Here is a 16,374-nt window from a genome sequence, read left to right on the forward strand (position 1 = left end):
CCTTAATTCATTAATTTTCTTTTCGGCCTGGTCCCTTTATTAATCTGGGGTCGCCACAGCGGAATGAACCACCAACTTATCCAGCATATGTTTTACGCAGCGGATGCCCTTCCAGCCGCAACCCATCTCTAGAAAAAAATAATAATAATTATAATATATATATATATAAATAAATAAATAAATATATATATATATATATATATATATATATATATATATATATATATATATATATATATATATATATATATATATATATATATGTGTGTGTGTGTGTGTGTGTGTGTGTGTGTGTGTGTGTGTGTATGTGTGTGTATATGTATGTATGTATGTATGTATGTATTTTTTAATGTTACTTTATAAATGCTTTGGCAAAACATTTGTAACATTTGTCATGCCAACAAAGTATTGAATTGAACTAAATATATATACATAGAGAGAGAGAGAGAGAGAGAGAGAGAGAGAGAGAGAGAGAGAGAGAGAGAGAGAGAGAGAGAGAGAGACCACACAGGGAAGCGAGACGGATATAAATAGGTCTGCTGTATTTAGGATGGGTGGGTTTTCTGCTCTCCTGACCAAGTGCTTCTGTCAATCAAAACCCAAAACAAGATGGCAGACAAAAGGAGCTGGGCTTTAGCAATAACAGGCAAGTTCATTCTCTTTCTTTTGGACTATTCTGTTCTGGATAAACATTTAAAAAGATTCTTCCTAGATCTGTATATGCTCTTAAAAATAAAGGCTCTAAATGGGCATCCACGATGATGAAAGACCTTTAACATCCTTTCACTACACTAATTGTTTATTTGAAAAGCTATTTAGCATATTAAAATGTGCTTGATATTTACACGCTCTTTAAAAAAAAGACTCAAATTCAGAAACTACAACCTTTATTTTGAAGTCTGCAATGGAGAAGCTGGTCTGATTGTTTCTTTACTTTGAAGCCTTGCAGTGCACTAGAAAGTGAAAATATCAGAACTATTAATACAGTCTTTGTAAATGGCATTAATTAGTTTTTTTAAACCTTATTTAAACACTTATTAAAGTGACGGTTTACCCAAATATAAAAATTGGTTTACGTTTTTTCTTCTGTTGAAAACAAAAGAGGATATTTGAAAAAGCTGCAACCAGTAGTCATCAAATAATATTTACATGTATTTCTGTGGGTGACAGGGTGGCTCACTGGTTTGAGTCCCAGCTGGGCCAGTTGGCATTTCTGTGTGGAGTTTGCATGTTCTCCCAGAGTTGGCATGGGTTTCCTCAGGGTGCTCCGGTTTCCAAACACATGCGCTATAGGTGAACTAAATAAGCTAAATTGGCCGTAGTGTATGAGTGTGAATGAGTGTGTATGGATGTTTCGCAGTACTGGGTTGCAGCTCGAAGGGCATCCGCTGTGTAAACATATGCTGGATAAGTTGGCAGTTCATTCCACTGTGGCGACCTCTGATGAATAAAGCGACTAAGCCGAAGGAAAATTAATGAATGTATTTCTCTGTGTTTGTGTCTTTGTGTACAAATATGTGTTTTACAGCTACACAAAGTAGTTTAATCGTGTCCTCGCACCTCGTGTCCCTGTAATTCAAAATGCTTAAATAATTGAAATTAAAATTTTGCCACCCATCGACTGACCCACCCTGGGCCACAAAACCATAAAGGTCTCATAAAAGTATTTATAGATCATCTATATTCTGAATAAATAATATTTCCATTTCAAAATCCAAACCTTGAAATTTCAAAATCAAAACTTAAACATTTTTTAATTAAATTTTGTCACGGGTTTCCTGTGAGGGTTGGGTTTAGGAGTGGGACAATATATTTAGCATTTTTTACATGCTATTTATTTTTGGGTGAACTGTCTATTTAAAGTAATTTAGAACTGTTATTTCTGTTTATTACATGGCTGTCTGGAATACTCAACTCTGATTGGTCAGTCTTGACATAAGTATGTTATTCCCAGATAACAATAGCACAGCTCATTCGTGAACTTGTGAATACAGTTAAATTCATATAATTACATCCACATTCAAATGTATTTGCTTGTCCGTTGTTTTTACTAACCTACTGGGGGGAAAAAACAGCTTACCAGCCTTAGCTTGCTGATTTTAGCTGGTCATCCAGCCTGGTTTTAGAGGGGTTTTGACCATTTTCAGGTTGGTTTCCATCCTGGTCTTAGCTGGTCAGGCTGGAAAATGACCAGCCTAAACCAGGTTAAACTAGCTTGACCAGGCTGGTTTCAGTTGGGCATAGATGGTTTTGGCTGGTCATCTCCCAGCCTGACCAGCTAAGACCAGACTGGAAACCAGCCTGGAATGGCCAAAACCCCTCTAAAACCTGCCTGGTTGACCAGCTAAAACCAACCAACCAGGCCGGTTTAAGCAGTTTTTTTCAGCAGGGTGACGCCAAACCATTACTTGTGATGAATAATACATAGGTCAGTATTTGTTTTATTAGTTTCTGTCAGCTTGTGTTTTTGACTGTTTGGCGCCATCTTGTGACTGAATAATGCGCAAGGTTACTATACTCCAACTCTTTTTGTTTCTTTTTTGAAGATTTCATAAACTATTACGCTTCAGAACAATGTTTTGTTTCTAATTATTATGTTATGTGACAAGTATTCGTGTAATATGGGAGATAAAGTCAATCCAGGACGGTTGTTTTTGAAAAAATAAAGCCCTTCAATCTTATAGAGTATTTCTGCTTGTGTGTCGCCGCTGTTTTTGACTGTTTGCCGCCATCTTGTGACTAAATACAGGTACTCCATCAGCTCTTTTCGTTGTCAGCTTTGCAATGAATTAAGCATTTAATAAACTTTTACAGCTTAAAATAATAATCTGTGACTAATTATTATGTTTTGTGGCTATTAGCCGTGTAAGAAGCGTGAAAAAGTAAATCCAGAACGGTTTATTTTCGCCGGTAATGTAACTGTGCTGCGCTTTGCTTTAGGCTTTTTTTCTGCGATAACCACCGCCAGGATGTATTTTTTATCCCTAACAAAAATACCACTCACATGCATATCGAATCTTATAAACTTGATGAATGTGATCTGCTTCTGTGTTGTCAGTCTGTGTGGCTGGTTTTCTGTGGGTTCAGGCCGACAGCATCACAGAGACTCCCGCCGGTCAGATGTTTGTCTATGAGCTTCACAGAGAAATCTTCCAGAGTGAATTTGAGCCGCTTCATAAACTCTTTGGTAAGAAAATTTTCTCAGTATTTCCTATAATTTTTTTTATTCTGGAGAAAGTCTTATTTGCTTTATTTCAGCTAGAATAAAAAATCTATAAAAATTAAAAAAATAAAATAAAATTAAGGTCAATATTATTAGCCCCCTTAAGCAATATATATTTTTCAGGAGGGCTAATGATTCTGACTTCAACTGTATGTAAAATTAAAGCGAATATATTTAAACATTTGTCATATTTGGAATTGTAGTGGTAAAACTTAAAAAAAAAACATGTAACTTAATTAGACAATTTTACAAATGTTTACACATATTACACATATTTTGCCCTATAATTGCAGCATTTATTTCAAAACAATGCAAAAATGTCCATTTACAAAATGTTCATAATTGTAATATGTAATTTGCATATATTCCCATATATCAGAGTTCTTTGAGAATTAGCTAACCGTATTTTAAAGTTGTGCTTTTATGCTATTTTATGCTAATTTTGTTTTGGAATTGACCTACAGTACAGTAAGTTTATACATGGTAAAAAATCAGTTTAATTTTATCATAATAATATACAGAATAGCTACATTAGGCTATATCAAAAACAAGCATAAATCTACACTTAAAGGTCACAAAATTATGCAATTTTAAAAATACATATTGTGTAATTTACATATACATATTGTCATAATTTTGTTGTTTAAATATTTGCAGAATTTTTACGTTCATAGACCGTTACATCAGCATATTTTCATAATGCATAATAAAGTCCAGCACAGAAGTATCTGTTCAATATGACGGTATATTTATCTGAGCTGTCTTTTCCCGATCTGTAGGTCATATTTATAATGACCCCATGGTGTTTAAATGCAACAAGGAGCGATTTCCAGACCTGCCCCGGTGGCTCCGCTTCACCCAGAGAGACCCCTATGAAAACGGATTCCTGTACGGGACGCCACTGCCACAAGACCAGGGCAAGAACATCATAGAGGTGAAGAACGCTAGACAAAAATGCACATTCAAAGTGTTGAATAATTCCCTAAGGCCCACTGAATGTGACCCTGAACCACACCATTTTCAAATTTGAGATTTATGCATCATCTGAAATAGGGCTGCACAATATACCGTTTTCGATATTGCAACGTGTGTGTCTGCAATAGCCTCTAGGCCTGTCACAATAATCAATATATGGGCTTATCGCACAACACATGGACATGGCTTCAATCATTTTTGGTGATCAAATATATATCGCCCATACATAAAGACGAATTCTAGCAACATTTTAGCTAAAGAAAAAGGGAAAAGATGAGGGAAAAAAATGGAGCCAGATTTAAAAAATAGTTACATTTACAAAATAAAATTCATAAATCCACAACACACTTCACATTTACAAAATCCAATTCGTAAGTTCAAAACACGATTTGTAAATCCACAAATCCAATTCATAAATTCAAAACACGATACGTAACTGCACAAATCCAAATCATACGTTCAAAACACAATTGATAAATGCACAAATCCAATTCGTAAGTTTAAAACACAATTCGTAAATGCACAAATCCAATTCGTAAGTTTAAAACACAATTCGTAAATGCACAAATCCAATTCGTAAATTAACACAATTCGTAAATGCTCAAATCCAGTTCTTAAATTTAAAGCATTATTTGTAAAATGCACAAATCCAATTCATAAATTCAAAACACAATCCAAAAACACACAAATTTAATTCTTAAATTCAAAACATGATTTGTAAATGCACAAATCCAAATCGTAAGTGCAAAACACAATTCGTAAATGCACAAGTCCAATTCGTAAGTTTAAAACACAATTCGTAAATGCACAAATCCAATTCGTAAATTAACACAATTCGTAAATGCTCAAATCCAGTTCGTAAATTCAAAACATGATTTATAAAATGCACAAATCAAATTCATAAATTCAGAACACAATCCAAAAACACACAAATTTAATTCTTAAATTCAAAACACGATATGTAAATGCACAAATCCAATTTGTAAGTTTAAAACACAATTCGTAAATGCACAAATCCAATTTCGTAAATTACCACAGTTCGTAAATGCTCAAATCCAATTAGTAAATTCAAAACATGATTCATAAAATGCACAAATCCAATTCATAAATTCAGAACACAATCCAAAAACACACAAATTTAATTCTTAAATTCAAAACATGATTTGTAAATGCACAAATCCAAATCGTAAGTGCAAAACACAATTCGTAAATGCACAAGTCCAATTCGTAAGTTTAAAACACAATTCGTAAATGCACAAATCCAATTCGTAAATTAACACAATTCGTAAATGCTCAAATCCAGTTCGTAAATTCAAAACATGATTTATAAAATGCACAAATCAAATTCATAAATTCAGAACACAATCCAAAAACACACAAATTTAATTCTTAAATTCAAAACACGATATGTAAATGCACAAATCCAATTTGTAAGTTTAAAACACAATTCGTAAATGCACAAATCCAATTTCGTAAATTACCACAGTTCGTAAATGCTCAAATCCAATTAGTAAATTCAAAACATGATTCATAAAATGCACAAATCCAATTCATAAATTCAGAACACAATCCAAAAACACACAAATTTAATTCTTAAATTCAAAACATGATTCATAAATGCACAAATCCAATTAGTAAATTCAGAACACGATGCAAAAACAGACAAATTCAATTTGTAAATTCAAAACATGATTCGGAAAATCAAAACACAATTTGGAAATGCACAAATCCAATTTGTAAATTCAAATCACAATTCGTAAATGAACAAATCTAATTTGTAAATTGAAAACATTATATGTAAATGCACAAATCCAATTCGTAAATTCAAAACACGATTCGTAAGTGCATAAATCCAATTCATAAAATCCAGAACACAATGCAAAAACACACAAATTTAATTTGTAAATTCAAAGCATGATTCAAAAATTAAAAACAATTCGTAAATTCGCAAAACCAATTCGTAAATTCAAAACACAATTCATAAAGGCACAAATTCTATTCGTTAATTGAAAACACGATATGTAAATGCACAAATCCAATTCATAAATTTAAAACACAATTCGTAAATTCAAAACACGATTCGTTAATTCAAAGCACAATTCGTAAATGCACAAATCCAGTTCGTAAATTCAGAACACGATGCAGTCAATGCGATGCAATGCATTCATTTGATAAAAATATTTATAATTTTTACCTGTGAATTCATGAATTGTGTGTTGTATTTATGAATTGTGTTTTGAACTTACGAATTGGATTTTGCCAACGTGAATTGTGTTGTGCAATTTTTTTTGAAAATTTTATTTTTGAGACTGATCCGGCTTTATAAAAAAAGGGCTGATTAAAACACTTTCTGAACTTGTCTATCAGATATTTGTGACCAACAAACGGAGTTATGACACGTTCAGAGAGAGGCTGGTGATAAACGTGGGTCCTCCAGGTATGATATTATCTTTCGATAATCACTCAGACATTTGTGCGTGTGTTCAGAGGTTTAGAATGATGTTTTCTTCTCCACTCAGTGAAGCAGTTCCCGTATCAGGCTGAGTTCTTCATTGAGCTGCGAGAGATTGAGAAAGTTCTGCCTGCTGTGGTTCAAGAGGAGATTAAACTCGACATTCAGCATCTGTGGGGAACCGGAAACCTGGAGTTCGTGAACATCACCTCTGCTCTGGACAGGGGTGGTCGCGTCCCCCTTCCCCTTCCCGGATATTTTGAGGGGTGAGGCTACGTATCATATCATAACTCTTACATTTATTATTATTAGTAGTAGTAGGCACTGTATGTAACTGTATATATATATATATATATATATATATATATATATATATATATATATATAGTAGTTCCTGTGTAAATTCTTAGCAGTTCATAGATTTCCAAGCAGGGTTGAGTAATCATTTCTTTTATAATAATATTTGTGATTTATGTCTGTGTTTGTCTCAGCGTATATGTGAAACTGGGTTCCGATCGGCCCTTCTCTAAGTGCATGCAGAGACTGCAGACGACGGCGCATCAGAGAGAGTGTGAATCTGGAGGGAAACTCACTGGAGACTGCAGCACCTGCACAAACCCTGCCAACTGCATCAGCTGGTGCAGATCTGAGCTGGTGAGACTCAAAAATACTGATAGAAAAACAACTGATAAAGTACATCTAGCCGGTTGTTATCTCAGAATAAAGCCCGAAAGACTGTTGTATGTCCACACCAGACACGACTTGTGCTTACAAACCGCGCTATTTGTGCATAAACAGACGCATGAACAGACAAGTTGACTCGCTTCATTCGTGCATCAAATTCGCTTCACAATAGACGCAGATTTGCTAAATGGCTAACATGGAATTTATTGAGAGAGAAAGTATGCTTTATGTGCTTTTTGAAAGCTGAAAAACAGCCTAAGTTTGTTCGGCGCCAAGTCCACTACATCCTTACAGAGGAGCACCAGCTCTGTGAGTTCATCAACTCCTCCAGAAACTGTACTTGGATGATGGAAGCTTTCAGGGGAGTTTCAGACTGAGCCGAGCCCAGTGTGATGAGCTGTCCACTGTTGGCAAGAGGATTTCCCCTCAGGACACCAACAACATCATAATCACGCCCCTACAAGAGCAAGCTCCTGATTGGTTAACGTGGAGCGAATGTCTGCTCTTGTCTTTGCATTGACTTAAGATGTAAATCAGTCATGCTTGATGCTTCATCCGCGTCTGGTGTCAACGTACCATAAGACTGAAGGGTTTTATTCTGCAAAAACAACAGTCCTGAGGTGCGTTTCCGAAAACCTTCGTTAGCCAACTAATGTTCCGTCATTACAAACATAGTTAATTGATTTGACGTTTCCCAAATCTGTCGTTCATTGGCAAACTGCATCTCAAACTTGTGCACTTGCAACTACACCTCTGGAGCTGTAGATAGAAACATAGTTGCTAGCTGTGTTCTATTGCCACTTATCTCCCCTATGACCTATTCGTTTAGAACATTCGAACGTTTAAACTTGCAATTATTAAAAATAAAAAAGCATTAAGGTCATCTGTCTTAGGTGTAATTTGCTTTCAAACTATTTTTACAGTTCAGTTTTAGCGATCTTCATGTTTGTAATTGCGCTCCCTTCGCAGTGCACTTTAAAAACAATGATGTCATTTTGAACACAGCCGAGCGGAATTTATGTTACGTCTCCAAAGCTAGTATATATTTTTAGTCATCACTCCAAAGCTTGTTAAAATAAAAAACATAGCGTCTGTTAATGCTTTTATTTTGTATTAGGTTATTTATTAAGAAATGTAGCCTACTGTATATGACATGGGCCTGTTGGCTAGAACATTTCTGCAGTGGTTTACAACTGTCACATTGTAAAAGTAAACATTTAAAAAAAATAAAAAATAAATAAACAATATCCTACTTATTAATAATAATAACAATGATCATCATTATTAATACTATTATTAAAATATGATTTTCTTCGGCGACTCAGAAAATCTAATGGCGATGTAGTGGCGCAGTAGGTAGTGCTGTCGGCTCACAGCAAGAAGGTTGCTGGTTCGAGCCTCGGCTGGATCAGTTGTCATTTCTGTGTGGAGTTTGCATGTTCTCCCTGCGTTCGTGTGGGTTTCCTCCGAGTGCTCCGGTTTCCCCCACAGTCCAAACACATGCCTATAGGTGAATTGGGTAGGCTAAATTGTCCGTAGTGTATGAGTGTGAATGAGTGTGTATGGTTGTTTCCCAGAGATGGGTTGCAGCTGGAAGGGCATCCGCTGCGTAAAAATGTGCTGGATAAGTTGGCGGTTCATTCCGCTGTGGCAACCCCAGATTAATAAAGGGACTAAGCTGACAAGAAAATGAATGAATGAATGATTTTCTTCATTTCTTACTAAATAATAAATATTTAATTTTATTTCTTAATAAATAGCCTCATTACTTATTTATTCATATGAGTTATATATGATATTAGAGTACGTGTTAGCTTTGTTTGTAAGTGATTTAATGTTTTAGAATAGAATATGTTGAACATATTCTCAATGATATCTGTAAAGGAAGCGCAGGCTCTATATCTGCTATTTTCATACATTTCAATTAATATGGAAAACGAGTGCATGTGTTTACCAAAACTAATATTGGGTTTTATTTTAAATACGTGTTTGTGTAAAACAATATAATGTGCACAAAGAAATTATGGGGTTTCTCTCTAAAGAAGTAGTTACTTCACCCCGTTTAGAGCATCATTATGGGCACTTTACGTTATAACTAACGTGGTTCAATCGACAGATCTGCGACAGAAAAACTATGAGTTTTGGGAAACATTCATCAATACATCGTTCTTTTCCAAAACGAAGCATCATGCAATGATAGTTCAGCCGAGAGTTACGTCGTTGTTTGGGAAACGCACCCCAGGATCTACTTTATTCCACTTATTACACAGATACTTGCCACAAAACATTAAAAGTAGTTAACTATAAAGAACGTATGTAGTGTTTTACTGGGTGTTCTGTAGTAAATAACTGTAAAATTTAATAGTTTAAAATTTAATAGCAGCAAAGTCTAATAGTTTAAAGTCAAATCTTTATGTTTTTTTTAATATTTTGAAATAATTCAATCTCATATATATTTAAAAAACAAGAATGAGAAAAAAAAGGAAAATCGGTATCAGAACCAGCCAGTTTGCTTATAAAAATGTTGGATTTCGCCATAAAAAAAAACAAAACAATCAGTATTAGTGCATACTTACATGTCTTTCTCTACATTTCTTCATGCCACAGTTTGATCTGTCCAAGCCTGTTCCTCCAGCACCGGTCCCTAAGGTGGGTTCAGGTGTGCTGGAGTGGGGTGGAGAGTTCAGTCCTCCCGAATCTCCTCCTGACAGAGATTTCTTCCCGGACTACATCGTCACTGTCATCGTTCCCTTCGCTCTGGCTCTGATCCTCTGTGTCCTCCTGGCCTACATCATGTGTTGCAGGAGAGAGGGAGTGTACGGCAAATTCACACATTCACTTTAGATCACGGACGGAAATTAACTGGGAATAATGTGAACAAAAATGACCCACAAAGTCAAGATAAGATTTACAAAAAATGCCCGGCACAATCAAATTAAACATGTATGGCTGTCAATTAGGAGTATCGATTTGCATTTAGATTCACACACTGCTTCATTTTTCTTTTTGCATGCTTTTTTGACTTAATAACCAACCACACACATTTGAGTTGAGGTTATGTAGCTTGTTGTAATTCATAAACCGCTGTTATAGCGACGCCAGTGGCCATTCAGTGAACTGCAGTCAGAAATGTATTACTTACGTGCACAACAGACAAGAAACGTGACTCACAGTGAAGTTTATTCTTCATTTTTTAATTAAATTTAAATGTATAAAAAATGTTGGAAAGACCTTAGCAGTGATATATGCTAGTAACAACTAGTGTCATAATGTTCCGTAATCAGACTCTAACACAATAAAATTAAACTACTAATTAACAATGTCAGTTTGCATTTAGATTTGTTGATTGCTTCATATTTATTTTTGCATACTTTTTATTACCTTATTATCAATCACACAGAGCTGAGTGGAGCTTATGTAGCTTGTTACAATTCAGAAAAAGCTGTTATAGTGACACCGGTGGCCATTCAGTGAAGTTCAGTCAGAAATGTATTACTCATGTGCACAACAGACAAGATAAGATATGCAAAAAAAAAAAAAAAAAAAATGCTCTCGCTCAATAAAATTAAACTACTAATTAACAATGTCAGTTTGCATTTAGATTTCCTGATTGCTTCATATTTATTTTTGCATACCTTTTATTACCTTATAATCAGGGCCAGACGGAATCTGCGGATGTTTTTTGCTATTTCTGCAAAGAATTTTGGTAAAAATTTGCAGATTCTGCTAAATTTTTTTTGGGGAGTATCCAGCGGAGTATCATAACAAAAACTTTAATAACTGAAATAAAAATTAATAAATTACTGAAAATAAAAACTGAATAAATTTACATTCACACATTTACTCAAGTAAATAAACAGAATTAATGATGGGCTAAAAACATGACTTAAGTAACTGGTTAAATTTAATTATGTGACATAAAGGACAATATTAATAACAAAACAAAAATGATCTGTCATAATGTAACAAATGCCCCTGGAATTTAATTTCTGTCTCTTTTTTGTTTAAAATTACATTTGTGTTCTTTAAATGACAATTTCATGTTTCATTTTCTCTTTTTCTTGTCATTTGCAGTGTGAAGCGAAACGCCAAGACCACTGAGTAAGTATCCTACACTGTATCACTTCATATTATCTTAGTTATTGGAAATGTGATCAAATCACTGTCAAGACATGATGGACAGTTTATTAATTCTTGATCCGTTTACCGATTTTAAGCTATTTTTAGAGCTGCATAATACTGGAAAAATCTGACACTGCGATATTTAAATTTGCCACAATATATATTAGCCAGTGTACATTATTTAATTATTTTTACTTTTTTTTTTTTCTTTTCTTGTTTTTCTCTTTTTATAGTAATTTAAGGTTCCCTGTTTGGGCTTCTAATAACGTTCATTGTCGTAGACCTTTTTCAGTTTTAAATACCTATCTCTATGTGTATACCACCATTTTTCTATTTAATTGTTTATTTTCGATTGGTTTATTCTTAACCTTACTTAACACTAAGTACAGATTTGGCTCATTGCCTTTTTGGTTTTGAAATTTGTTTTATTTATGTGTATGCATGTGTGCATATTTATATGGGTATGTGTATGTATGTGTGCATGTATGCATATCTGGGTGTATGTGTGTTTGTTTGTATGTGTACGTGCATATATGTATGTGTGTGTATGTATGTGTGTGCATATATGTATATATGTATTAATTTATTTTATTTGTCATTTTTATTTGCAATAGTATGTCCTTGTCATTATTCTTCCGTTTTTCCATTTTACTGATAATATTGTTGTCAAGGCTGATGCTATTATTGATACTATTATTTAACAACTGTATATTGGTTTATTTATGTATATCTACACATTCTGTTTCATGCTGATTGTCTACGGCATGTTTTTCTGTGTTCAAAAAATACAAAATAAAAGAAAAATTTGATGAAAAAAAAAAATTAGCCAGTGATAGGTTGTGGCTGGAGGGGCATCCGCTGCATAAAACATGTGCTGGATAAGTTGGTGGTAGAGGTCTGCATTAAATTCCCGAATAAAGAGCGGAAGCGGTCGGTAACGGGTTTAATTTGGGACGGGAGCGGGCCATCTAGCAATATCGCTCCCGACTCCCGAGCGAGCACGTGTATGTATGTGTGTAAAGAAATAGCGCAATGCAGTGTTTAGCTTGTTTATTACTGTGAGTTAATGTGTGTGTGTGTGCACGCGAATATGAGAGAGAGAGAGCTTTGCCAGTGTGTTTGCTTGGTGCTTATGTGTGTGTGTGTGTGTGTTAGTGTGCGTGCGCGCGAATGAGAGAGAGAGCTTTGTCTGTGTGCATGTGTGTGTGTATGCTTGGTGCTTATGTGTGTGTGTGTGTTTATATAGACAGCTTGTTATAGGCTGCCTGGACTATGTATAGCTGGGTGGTTTTCGGTTTCGTTCTCCCCCCCGCTCTTCAGCGGGATCGGGCGCGGCGGGTAGAAAACGAGGCGGGTCGGGCAGCGGGACAACAAATGCTGAATGTAAGCGGGAGCGGTCGGGTTCTGGCTAAAACCTGGCGGGTGCGGGCGGGAGCGGGATTCAAAATTTAGTCCCGCGCAGGTCTTTAGTTGGCGGTTCATTCTGCTGTGGCGACCCCAGATTAATAAAGGGACTAAGCCGAAAAGAATATAAGTTTGAAGTTATGTGCTAGGGCAGCACGGTGGCTCAGTGGCCTCACAGCAAGAAGGTCGCTGTTTCAAGTCCAGACTGGGCCAGTTGGCATTTCTGTGTGGAGTTTGCATGTTCTCCCCGTGTAAGCGTGGGTTTCCTCCGGGTGCTCCGGTTTTCTTCCACAGTCCAAACACATGCGCGATAGGGGAATTGGATGAACTAAATCGGCCGTAGAGTATGAGTGTTTGTGTGAGTGAGTGTGTATGGGTGTTTTCCAGTACTGGGTTGCGGTTGGAAGGGCCTCCGCTGTGCAAAACTTATCCTGGAATAGTTGCCGGTTCATTCCGCTGTGGCGACCCCTGATAAATAAGGGACTATGCTGAAGAAAATTAACAGAATGAATGAATTATTTGCATATTAAAAACTACAGCATGTAAACTTTTTTAACTGAACCTGTGTCTATATTCGGAGGCTTCTTCTGTCCTCCAGAGTTTGCATTTTTTTGGTTAAATTCGCATATATCTAAATAGCTTTCATGACAGAAATGAAATACTCTGTTTTCCATCAAGGCAACCTGTAATGCAGAAATATAATTAAGTAAACTGGCAGTGGCAGGGTCGGAGTAGGACTCCTTTTCAGCCCTGGAGTTTCAAGCCTTGACCGGCCCACCTCAGTTCACGAGTGACTATATTAAAATAAGGTCATTTCCAATTCAGTTTCTAATGACACTATCACGTCTTTTTCAAGAAAACAGCTGGTTTAGAACTTCAAATGTTCAACAACCCTAACATTATTATATGTCTTAATAAAAATGGAAAAAATAAAATAACCACCACACAGGTGAGGTTCGAACACAGGTCGGTGGTGTCATAATGCAATGTGCTGACCACTGCACCACATATGACACTGATATGCATGGATTAAAAAAATAAATATTGCACTGTTATCTGCAAGACTCTTTTAACCACTGATCAAGTTATGTCAGATTCATTCATTTTCTTGTCGGCTTAGTCTCTTTATTAATCCGGGGTCGCCACAGCAGAATGAACCGCCAACTTATCCAGCAAGTTTTTATGCCGCGGATGCCCTTCCAGCCACAACCCATCTCTGGGAAAGTCAGATTTATTAATGTAGTGAATCATTTAATTTTCATTGAGCAGGTGTAATATTCATTAATATTAATTATTCGAATTCCTATTTTCACTAAGGTGCCGCTGTTTGGGGTGAGATGATAGTCATCATTAGCCTGCAGGCTGCCTTTTGCACACGGGGCTGCGAGAAAATAAATAAAAAGAGCGGAGCTGCGGCAAAATAATGAATGAAAAGAGTGAGGCTATGGTCAAATGAATAAATAAATGAAAAAAAGTGCGACTGAGGAGAGTGCGGGCAGCTAGGGACACCAGCCCTTGCGGCTAAAAAAGGGACCGGCCCACCGGGAATGCTCCCGGTCCTCCCAATTAGCCAATCCGGGCCTGGGCAGTGGGAGGGTTTTAGAGACCAAAACAAATTTTCAAAATAGTACACCTGACTTCAGCATTGTTTTTCATATAAACAAGTGCTAACTTAGCGTGTTTCATAAATATCTGCAAACATGTTATGGTATTTTCATGATTTAGTCAGCTTTAACTGATTGTACGTCTCTTCTGATCTCAGTCTCCAGTTGTATCATCACCACACTATCCAGGGTAACGCCAATGAGCTGCGGAGGATGGCCGGCAACGACAGACAGAATGTGGATCGCCCTCGGCAGTGTTTACAGCCTCTCCTGATGGCAGAGCAGCCCATGGCGGGACGCTGAACAACACAAGCTAGCTACCAACGCTTGAGGAACAGTCTGTGGAAACATATTTAAGGTTCACTGTTGGTTTGTTGTGTTTTTAAGGAATACTTTTAACAAAATTCAATCTGAGAGAGTGATTCACTTGAGAGAAAAAAGAAATGTTAAAACTACTGTATATGCTGCTGTTTTTTTATTGAAACACAAAAGGAGATATTTTCAAGAATGTTCATGCAGCTCTTTCCTATTTAAAGGGATATTTCACCCAAAACTAAAATCATTAACTCATCCTTGTCACAAGCTTTGAGTTGTTTTCCTCTGTTGAACACAAAAGGAGATATTTTGAAAAATGTTGGAAACCGGTAACCATAGACTTACATTTATTTTCCTTCGGCTCAGTCCCATATACAACAGGAGTCGCCACAGAGGAAAGAACTGCCAACTATTTATGCAGCGGGTGCCCTTCCAGTTGCAACCCAGTACTGGAAAACACACATACACTCTCGATATGGCCAATTTTTGTTCATTCATTCGTTTTCTTTTCAGCGTAGTCCCTTTATTATTCTGGGGTCGCCACAGCAGAATGAACCACCAATTTATCCAGCATATGTTTTACGCAGCAACCCAGCTGCAAACCATCACTGGAAAACATCCATGCACACTCATTCACACATTGGACGATTTAGCTTACCCAATTCACCAACAACATGTGTTTGGACTTGTGGGGGAAACCAGAGCACCCGGAGGAAACCCATGCAAACACGGGCAGAACATGCAAACTCCACACAGAAATGCCAACTGACCCAGCCGGGGCTCAAACCAGCAACCTTATTGCTGTGAGGCAATCGTGCTACCCACTGCTCCATGTGACGCTCTTCAGTCTTGTTTTGACCACTATTAATGAAGAAATACCAGTGTTAAAATGGCGCTTTACCACCCTATAACCGGCTAATACCTACAAAAGACTACAGCAACAATGTGATGGGAACACGATTTGTTTTAATAATGATTTTGATTATTATTTGAACAGTTATATTAAAGATTGTATGCAGTGTCATTTAAAATGTAGCTTGATGTGGAAAAAATATAGTTCTGTGTATATTAGACTGATGAACTTTCTGGATTTAACATATACAGTAAAAAGATTTTAAGTGGTCTGTTACTGAGATGGATTCAGTAATTCTTATTTTCACCAATATATTAGTATTAATAATGGTGTGGATCATCATTGGTCCGCATAGTTGTATGCCAATAAACGTTACACTTCATGTTTGTGAATGGTGTAAATAACGCCCTTACCTGTCCAAAATAAAAAAGATCCATCAACAAATCTTTCCAGCTTGCTTATACTGTAGCTACATGTTTTATTTTCTGTCTCTGTTGTCCTTTTTGTCTTCTAAGTTCAGATATTTTCTGCCTTTAGGCCTTTACCTCAACTGTTAGCCAGGAGTCTGCATAGTAGCCACTGTATCATTGGCGGCTAAACTCCCGCCTAAACTCCCTCAGACCCAAACATCACAATCACGAGGCCACAGCCCGTTTTAACAGCGTCAAATAGCAAAATAAAATGGAAAAGAACTACATAAGATGACGGTAGAATTTGGTAAACTGTGTAATTTAGATGTTTT

General features: G+C 36.3%; 1 protein-coding gene across 2 annotated transcripts; it reads left to right on the forward strand.

Moving 5' to 3' along the window:
• Positions 1-556: 556 nt before the first annotated feature.
• Positions 557-16,076, forward strand: sgca (sarcoglycan, alpha). Of its 2 annotated transcripts, none has more exons than XM_087275757.1 (9): positions 557-2,608; positions 2,685-3,187; positions 4,003-4,157; positions 6,566-6,635; positions 6,718-6,916; positions 7,142-7,304; positions 9,942-10,150; positions 11,409-11,435; positions 14,623-16,076. In XM_087275757.1, the coding sequence occupies exons 2-9, from the start codon at positions 3,121-3,123 to the stop codon at positions 14,765-14,767; spliced, it is 1,035 nt and encodes a 344-aa protein (XP_087131883.1). In that variant the 5' UTR covers positions 557-2,608; positions 2,685-3,120; the 3' UTR covers positions 14,768-16,076. The 2 variants fall into 2 exon arrangements, with proteins under 2 accessions (XP_087131883.1, XP_087131882.1); XM_087275756.1 differs by having other exon boundaries at positions 557-646; positions 3,059-3,187.
• The last annotated feature ends 298 nt before the right edge of the window (positions 16,077-16,374 follow it).

This window comes from Danio rerio, chromosome 12 (genome assembly GCF_052040795.2).
Source record: "Danio rerio strain M-AB ecotype USA chromosome 12, GRCz13ab, whole genome shotgun sequence".
Taxonomy (NCBI): domain Eukaryota; kingdom Metazoa; phylum Chordata; class Actinopteri; order Cypriniformes; family Danionidae; genus Danio; species Danio rerio.

Bases quoted from the DNA above. Each gene is read 5' to 3' on its own strand.
- sgca (XM_087275756.1), top strand. From the start codon at position 610: ATGGCAGACAAAAGGAGCTGGGCTTTAGCAATAACAG. The intron at 3,188-4,002 runs GTAAGAAAATTT...CCCGATCTGTAG, and splicing joins GCCGCTTCATAAACTCTTTG to GTCATATTTATAATGACCCC. The intron at 7,305-9,941 runs GTGAGACTCAAA...TTCATGCCACAG, and splicing joins GCTGGTGCAGATCTGAGCTG to TTTGATCTGTCCAAGCCTGT.